We start from the raw sequence: 9,328 nt of genomic DNA on the forward strand, positions 1-9,328 counted from the left end.
TTTTTTTTTTTTTTGCATTATGTTAGTCACCATACAGTACATCATTAGTTTTTTTTAATCATTTTTTTAATTTATTTTCAGCATAACAGTATTCATTGTTTTTGTACCACACCCAGTGCTCCATGCAGTCCGTGCCCTCTCTAATACCCACCACCTGGTTCCCCCAACCTCCCACCCCCCCACCTCTTCAAACCATTCAGATTGTTTTTCAGATTCCATAGTCTCTCATTGTTCACCTCCCCTTCCAATTTCCCCCAACTCCCTTCTCCTAACTCCCCATGTCCTCCATGCTATTTGTTATGCTCCACAAATAAGTGAAACCATATGATAATTGACTCTCTCTGCTTGACTTATTTCACTCAGCATCATCTCTTCCAGTCCCGTCCATGTTGCTACAAAAGTTGGGGATTCATCCTTTCTGATGGAGGCATAATACTCCATAGTGTATATGGACCACATCTTCCTTATCCATTCGTCCGTTGAAGGGCATCTTGGTTCTTTCCACAGTTTGGTCACCGTGGCCATTGCTGCTATAAACATTGGGGTACAGACGACCCTTCTTTTCATCACATCTGTATCTTTGGGGCAAATACCCAGTAGTGCAATTGCAGGGTCATAGGGAAGTTCTCTTTTTAATTTCTTGAGGAATCTCCACACTGTTCTCCAAAGAGGCTGCACCAACTTGCATTCCCACCAACAGTGTAAGAGGGTTCCCCTTTCTCCACATCCCCTCCAACACATGTTGTTTCCTGTCTTGCTAATTTTGGCCATTCTGACTGGTGTAAGGTGGTATCTCAATGTGGTTTTAATTTGAATCTCCCTGATGGCTAGTGATGATGAACACTTTTTCATGTGTCTGATAGCCATTTGTATGTCTTCATTGGAGAAGTGTCTGTTCATACCTTCTGCCCATTTTTTGATATGATTGTCTGTTCTGTGTGTATTGAGTTGAGGAGTTCTTTATAGATCCTGGATATCAACCACTTGTCTGTACTGTCATTTGCAAATATCTTCTCCCATTCCGTGGGTTGCCTCTTTGTTTTATTGACTGTTTCCTTTGCTGTGCAGAAGCTTTTGATCTTGATGAAGTCCCAAAAGTTCATTTTTGCTTTTGTTTCCTTTGCCTTTGGAGACATATCTTGAAAGGAGTTGCTGTGGCTGATACCAAAGAGGTTACTGCCTATGTTCTCCTCTAGGATTCTGATGGATTCCTGTCTCACGTTGAGGTCTTTTAACCATTTTGAGTTTATCTTTGTGTACGGTGTAAGAGAATGGTCGAGTTTCATTCTTCTACATATAGCTGTCCAGTTTTCCCAGCACCATTTATTGAAGAGACTGTCTTTTTTCCACTGTATATTTTTTCCTGTTTTGTCGAAGATTAACTGACCATAGAGTTGAGGGTCCATATCTGGGCTCTCTACTCTGTTCCACTGGTCTATGTGTCTGTTTTTATGCCAGTACCATGCTGTCTTGGTGATCACAGCTTTGTAGTAAAGCTTGAAATCAGGTAACGTGATGCCCCCAGTTTTATTTTTGTTTTTCAACATTACCTTAGCGATTTGGGGTCTCTTCTGGTTCCATACAAATTTTTGGATTATTTGTTCCAGCTCTTTGAAGAATACTGGTGGAATTTTGATTGGAATGGCATTAAAAGTATAGATTACTCTAGGCAGTATAGACATTTTAACAATGTTTATTCTTCTGATCCAAGAGCATGGAATGGTCTTCCATCTTTTTGTGTCTTCTTCAATTTCTTTCATGAGTGTTCTGTAGTTCCTCGAGTACAGATCCTTTACCTCTTTGGTTAGGTTTATTCCCAGGTATCTTATGGTTCTTGGTGCTATAGTAAATGGAATCGATTCTCTAATTTCCCTTTCTGTATTTTCATTGTTAGTGTATAAGAAAGCCACTGATTTCTGTACATTGACTTTGTATCCTGCCACATTACTGAATTGCTGTATGAGTTCTAGTAGTTTGGGGGTGGAGTCTTTTGGGTTTTCCATATAAAGAATCATGTCATCTGCGAAGAGAGAGAGTTTGACTTCTTCATTGCCAAATTGGATACCTTTTCTTTCTCTTTGTTGTCTGATTGCTGTTGCTAGGACTTCTAATACTATGTTGAACAAGAGTGGTGAGAGTGGGCATCTTTGTCGTGTTCCTGTTCTCAATGGGAAGGCTGCAAGCTTTTTCCCATTGAGGATGATATTTGCTGTGGGTCTTTCATAGATAGATTTTATGAAGTTCAGAAATGTTCCCTCTATCCCTATACTTTGAAGTGTTTTAATCAGGAACGGATGCTGGATTTTGTCAAATGCTTTTTCTGCATCAATTGAGAGGACCATGTGGTTCTTCTCTCTTCTCTTATTAATTTGTTCTATCACATTGATTGATTTACGAATGTTGAACCATCCTTGTAGCCCAGGAATGAATCCCACCTGGTCATGGTGGATAATCTTTTTTTTTTTTTTATTTTCAGCATAATAGTATTCCTTGTTTTTGCACCACACCCAGTGCTCCTTGCAATCCGTGCCCTCTCTAATACCCACCACCTGGTTCCCCCAACCTCCCATCCCCCGCCCCTTCAAAACCCTCAGATTGTTTTTCAGAGTCCGTAGTGTCTAATGGTTCACCTCCCCTTCCAATTTCCCCCAATCTTTTTAATGTGCTGTTGGATCCTATTTGCTAGGATCTCGTTGAGAATCTTAGCATCCATATTCATCAGGGATATTGGTCTGAAATTCTCCTTTTTGGTAGGGTCTTTGCCTGGTTTGGGGATCAAGGTAATGCTGGCTTCATAGAGAGAGTCTGGAAATTTTCCTTCTGCTTCAATTTTTTGAAACAGCTTCGGAAGAATAGGTGTTATTTCTTCTTTGAAAGTTTGGTAGAATTCCAGGGAATCCATCAGGTCCTGGGCTCTTGTTTTTTTGGGAGGTTTTTGATCACTGCTTCGATCTCACTACTAGATATTGGTCTATTAAGGTTGTCAATTTCTTCCTGGTTCAATTTTTGGAGTTTATAGCTTTCTAGGAATGCATCCATTTCATCTAGTTTGCTTAGCTTATTGGCATATAACTGTTGATAATAACTTCTGATGATTGTTTCTGCTTCCTTGGTGTTAGTTGTGATCTCTCCCTTTTCATTCATAATTTTATTAATTTCTATCCCTATCTTCTTCAGCTTCCTTCCTTTCTATCAGCTTGTGTTCTAGATCACTAATTCATTCTTCTGCCTCATTCACCCTGTCTTTTGGAGTATACAGTTTAGACTGCATCTCATTCATAGCATTTTTAAGTTTGGCCTGATTAGATCTCATTTCTGCCCTTAGAGATTCTATATTATCACTAATGCTTTTTTCAAACCTGGCTATTGACTTCATGATTGCTTTCCTGAAGTCTATGTCTGACCTCCTGCTTATATCCACTGGTTCTGTGGCAGAGGCCATTGTCTCTGGTTCTTTGTTGAGAGTTCCTCTTTCTAATCATTCTGTCAAGGGCTGGTGGAGCAAAGGGACACAGTCCAAAATGTCAACCATGACCCAAGCCAGATGCACCCTAGCAAAATCCAGAGTGGTCAGACACCACCACCGAAAATACAAAGCCAAAATGAAACCCAAGAGTAAAATTTTAAAGTTGAAAAGATTTTTAAAATTTTAAATAAAAATAGACTTGAAAAAAGGGGGGAGGAGTAAGGGGGCTACAATCTTTCCATGTAGACAAAGCAGGGTGCTTTAGTTGTTCCTGGTTGTATTTTGATCTGTGTGTTAGAGGACACTATGCCCCAAAATTACTAGGAAAGTAAAACTTGTATATATAAAAAGGAAAAACTGAGTAGAGTGAAACACAGGCTAAAATAAAGCATATAACTATAAAAAATATAGGTGTATAAAACTACAAGTTCAAAAAGTGACCATGAAAAATGAGTTGGTATAATAGACATCTAGTTAAAATGAGGAGAAGGTATAAAGAAAAATACAGCAGGGGGAAATGTCATGAGAAAAGGAGAAAAAAAAAGAAAAGGAGAATTATATCTGAAAAATGAACCAGGCATTAGGCCACACTTGGAGTTCAATGCACATTTATCCCCTGGCATTGGGATTTTACAGTCTTATAGGATCCAAAGTATTGTCATCTACCTGTTCTTCCAGCCTGTCTCCTGCCGCAATGTTTCTGAGGTATCCCTGCCTGGGCAGAGAGGCTCCACCCCCATCAGGGGGGTGAGCTCAATGGAAACCAGTCTTCTGTGCCTCTTTTTTTCCCTGGAGGCTTTCTGCACCTCTTGAGGGGATCAGAGCAAAAATGGCCACAGCCAAAGCTCTGGCCCAGAGCAGAAAATTCAGTCCGCCCTCCAATAAACTCTCCAGGACAAGCAGCTCCACTTCTTTTTTTTTTTTTTTTTAATGTCAGTCACCATACAGTATGTCATTAGTTTTTGATGCAGTGTTCCAAGATTCATTGCGTACAACACCCAGTGCTCCTTGCAATCCATGCCCTTCTTAATACCCATCACGGGCCTCACCCATCCCTCTCCAAAGCCCTCAGTTTGATTCCTGGGGTCCGTAGTCTCTCATGGTTCATCTGCCCCTCTGATTTCCCCCCCTTCATTTTCCTTTCCTTCTCCTAGTGTCCTCCATGCTATTCCTTATGTCCCACACGTAAGTGAAACCATGCTTGTGCCTCTGAAAACTGCAGCCTCCCACGTCACACACCCACAGCTACTCTCTCAGAAGTGTTTGCAGGGTCCCGGGAGTATCTGTACCCTTTGTGCTCCTAAAACCACAAAGGGCTGTAGACTCATGTGTGTACCTAAAGCTCCGGAATCAGGTCTGGATTCTGCCCTAAAGCCCTTTCCCAGCCACTACCATGCTGAGTTTTTGCCCAGTTGAAGGCACAGGTTCCAGATTTTTTTAGGCTATTCAAAAAAAGAGCAGAAATTGACCCTCCCAGTTCAAAGTTTCTGGCGATCTGAGCTGAGAGTCCCTTCCTAGGCTTGCTGACTGAAACCTGTTTCCTGGCTCCAAGGCTTGGGCCCTCTACCATTTTGAGAATCTCCTTTTGCTCTGTGGTCCCTCATAACCTGACACCACAATGTCCTACCTAGAATTCTGCCTTTTCATTTCCAAAGCCGCCTTCAGGGAGGGGTGTCCCTTACTAGACCATGTTTCTAAGGGTTCTGATTTGGTGGTCCAGCGTTAGATCACTTTCCAGGTGCCAGCTTATGGCGGCTCCCTCCCCTTCTGTTTGTCTTCTGATGTCTCCTCACAGATTCAGGACTCCGCACATCCTACCTTGCCCAAATCAGTTGCTTTTCTGCTTGTAGAGATCCAGATATATATTCTTAACATCTCAGGCTGATTTCACAGGTGTTCAAAATGGTTTGATAGATATCCAGCTAAGTTCAGGGGACCAGTTGAAATGGGGTCACCCTACTCCTCTGCCATCTTGCTTCCTCTCTCTACATATTTTTGCTTTAATTATTCCCTCTTGCTTCCCCCTCACCCCGTTCCCTATTGCCATGTCACACAGATCAATATGGTTACCAAAAGATGAATCATACAAATAAAGCTGCTATTAGCACAGGTCAGATAAAAGGTGTTGGTCAGCTAGTATCATGTAGCCAATGGGAACTAAAGTCCAGTCTGACTTGGTTCAAGTCTGTGTGTTTCATCCTGGGCCTACCAAAGAGAAGTTGCCAAAGTGAGCTGTGGAGTAGGTAGGTGTTAGGACTACTTCACAGATATATCCGTCAATTCCATCTCTCCAAGCATGATATGAGGATCACCTGAGACCATGAAGCACTACAACATTAACCTGGTATTGTCTCTTTCCCTACCGAATCAATATGGAACCCTACTTTGAAGCACATAGTAACCCGTAAAGTCTGCCCCTGCACTAAACCATGAGTCTTGCAGGCACTTGAACATTTGGAATGAATCTTCTTGAAGCAACAAGAAACCTTTTTGCCTCATTGTAACTCCAGGTTGAAGATAGATAAATCTGATCCTCAAATCCAGAAGCTGCTGAAAGAAATCCAAGAACATGACCCACAACTGACCATTGAGAGTGATAATCAAGATCCAACCACTACCCGACCTTCTTCACATGACTTCATTTTCTGAATCCCCTGGAGCTATTCATTCCCCAGTAAAGTTTGGGATCAAAGGGTGATGATGAACTTCCTCTGAGCCTTCTCAGTGATGTTAGGTGCTGGACCAGATATGACCATAGCCTTGGTTGTGACTTTTGGCTTCCATGAAACATACACAGATGGTTTACCCCTGTTGTGGATAAAATGCCTACATCTTGAGTTTATCAAGAGGAATAAAGGTGTGAAAGCATTCGTGAAGGAGGTTGTTTAATGGATTCTGACCAAACCTAGAAGATCCTTTATTTGGGGAGAACATAACCTGGAAACAAAATGGGGACAGAAATGTTTGTGATCACGTTGGTCTGTTCACCCTGCCAGTCACTGCCCAGTTCTGGCATTCCTTTGCCTCGGTGGATAGCTGTCTGGTAGGTCTTCCTTGTAGAATAGTTCTCTTACCAATCCTACAATATATTGTAGCATTCTTAAGTGCTTCAGGGAAGTCCTTAAATGATCATGTCTTTGCTCTGTTGAACGGATTCCAACCTTATAGAAAATATGACTTCATGGTATCTACTTCATGGTATGTTCTTCCCTGTAGAGTTCCCCTTATTTTCTGTGACAGAATCCCAAATGTTCTTAAGGCAACAACTGTAAGAATCACTTTCTTTTTATTAAGGACTATTTTAAAAATTTTTCTTCCAATCATCCTACTTTCCCCTATTTCTTCACTGGGGTCCATTGTTTCATGATTCTTACCAAATACACCACATATCCAGACATCCCATTCATACCTCTGTTTAATGTGCTTGTGTGTCATCATCTCAGTGATGTCCCTGCATACAGTGTGGGCTCCTGGATTTTCCTACAAGTTTCCTTCTGTTTCTCTTAAGGCCTCTTGTTCAGCTGGATATAGGTCTTTCCTAGCATCTTCATTCTCGGGGTCTGAGGGGTGGTGGCTGCCTTCAGTGGGAGTAAGTGGGGTTGTTAAAAGAAGAAATAGGGGCACACAATTTTTTAAAGCTAGGAAAGTATCTCAAGGTCTTCTACCAAGGGTTTCTCAGTCTCTGCCATTGACACTTGGGTCCAGATAATTCTTAAGTGCTTCTCAAGAGAACATACTCTTGAGGGAGACTGTCCTGTGCATTCATAGTGTTAGCATCTCTACCCTCTACCCACTAAGTACCAGCATCTCCCTCCAGGCACTGACAAATATCCCTTGGGTGCAAAATGCCCTGAGATTGCCCCCTTTAGGGAAAAAGAAATTGAGTAGCCTGCATGCATCAGTTTAGGGATGGAGAGTCTGGTCATTTCACCTGTGAGTTAGAGATTCTGTGAGTGTGGTTATTAACTATGGAGCAAGATAGGAGGAGGATATGGCTATAAATTGATGAAACCAAAGCCTATGTCTGAGGAAATGGCATCTGGGATCAAGGAGTAGGAGAAGGGTGTCCTCGGGGTGAGGAGGTGTAGTGGGGAAAGCCCTGAGTACTCACACATTTAACCCAATATTTCTGGTTAGGAGAGAGGCTGAGCTGATAGGCTCAGGAAATAAGTATGAGTCTGAATTAACCAGCTAAGCTATGGCTACCCAGAGAAAACACAGGGGCCAACAGGAAGCGTGGGAGAGTTTTATGCAGAGCATAGAATGGGGTCAGCTATGAGACTTGGTGATACAAAAGTCAATAATGAACATGAATTAGGGAAGGTTGAAGGGGTCATTATGATGGTCCAGTTAGGGTGCTACAAGATCCACAATGTGCAAGATGTGAGTGAGGAGACACTGGCATCCACTAGATATTTCCCATCCCAAATGAGAGGAGTCCTTGGATGAAAGCCAAGTAGACACTGGCTCAACAGATCCTTGATGGGACACCAAGGAGAGGCCCCAGGTTCCTCCTTCTCCATAGTCCTAACCCCTGTCCTCTTGCTCCTACATTCCATACACTCCACACATGGTTTTACATCCCTTATCTCGTAGCTACAACCAAGCCTTGGAGTTCTAATTGTGGCGCCCATGGTTATGGCCACCTGGTCGACCCCCATCCTGATGACTGTGTTGTCTCTGGGTCTGTGGGAGGGGTGGGAGTGGCCTGCGGATAGGTCTGACCCTGTATGGCAGGGGTTTCTTTCTGCTGTGCCAATCTTCTGCCAGAAGCCCCACCAGGAGTATTAGAATCACAACCCCAATGCATATCCGGACCAGATTGCCCTTGGTATAGTGTTGCTGGGCAAGACCTGGAGGAATAAAGAGATACAGGAGGGGGTGATGAAAGCCTATCTCCAGGATCCACTTCAAGACACATCTTGGGTTTCTCATACCCATATCCCTCACCTGAGATTCTATTCTCTGCTACCTAGAATGTCAGTCTCCTTCCTAGAGGGTTCCTCCCCTCCTCACCAAGGGTCAGGGCTAGATAAGCCCAATTCTCTAGATATAATTTCTTCCATACACCCGCTTCATAGACCTCTGATGCAACCCCTCCACACACACAGAGACCTGGCCATTCGGCTAATTACAGCATAAAAAACTGTTATACGAGGTGGAAAGAGATGGAATTTACCTTTCCCTTATTCTTTAAAAATCTCAGCTTTCCCACCTGAACTTACTGCCCAATTCTGAGTTTTAAGTATAATATTTACCTTCCCCTTAATATTTATAAACCAGGACCCAAGACCATAGAGCTGTGGCTTCTGTACAGGGAAAGCAGTCAGCTTTAGGGGAAGACACAGGGGTGGGAATGAAGAGGGTCCAGAGAAGACCACTTACTCACCAGTTGGAGACTCTGGCCTCTTTGCAGAGATGGTGATAGTCCTAGAAGACTCTGGGAATCAAAAAGGAAAGTTTAAGGGGAAAAGACCATCTCCCGTAGCCCTGTTCCTGCCCCTTTCCTGAATGCATGCACTTTTGAGGCAGAATCCCATGACTATAAGAGCATGAACTACAGAGTTGGGCTGTCTAAATTTATCTCAACCTTCCCACCTGATCTCGTTGCCCAATTCTGAGTTCCAAGTCCTGATATTTACCCTCCCCTTAATATTTTATGAACCAGGACCCAAGTTCATAGAGCTGTAGCTTCTGTACAAGGAAAGCAGTCAAATTTAGGGGAAGACACAGGGGTGGGAATGAAGAGGGTCCAGAGAAGACCACTTACTCACCAGTTGGAGACTCTGGCCTCTTTGCAGAGATGGTGATAGTCCTAGAAGACTCTGGGAATCAAAAAGGAAAGTTTAAGGGGAAAAGACC

General features: G+C 42.8%; 2 protein-coding genes across 3 annotated transcripts in view; one reads left to right on the top strand and one right to left on the bottom strand.

Annotated features, from left to right (window-relative positions):
• LOC111140046 (NLR family pyrin domain containing 2) overlaps positions 1-9,328 on the top strand; it is a 76,710-nt gene that overhangs the window by 25,787 nt on the left and 41,595 nt on the right. The window lies entirely within an intron of this gene.
• LOC111140055 (glycoprotein VI platelet) overlaps positions 7,600-9,328 on the bottom strand; it is a 20,521-nt gene continuing 18,792 nt past the window's right edge. For both annotated transcript variants that reach the window (XM_022492432.1, XM_022492431.1), the window contains 2 exons: positions 9,241-9,291; positions 7,600-8,319 (listed from right to left, as the gene is read on the bottom strand). In XM_022492432.1, the coding sequence (XP_022348140.1) occupies positions 8,084-8,319; positions 9,241-9,291 (287 nt within the window). In that variant the 3' untranslated portion in view covers positions 7,600-8,083. The remainder of the gene's footprint in view (positions 8,320-9,240; positions 9,292-9,328) is intronic.

This window comes from Enhydra lutris, unplaced genomic scaffold, assembly GCF_002288905.1.
Source record: "Enhydra lutris kenyoni isolate GAN:26980312 unplaced genomic scaffold, ASM228890v2 scaffoldscaffold147, whole genome shotgun sequence".
Lineage (NCBI taxonomy): Eukaryota > Metazoa > Chordata > Mammalia > Carnivora > Mustelidae > Enhydra > Enhydra lutris.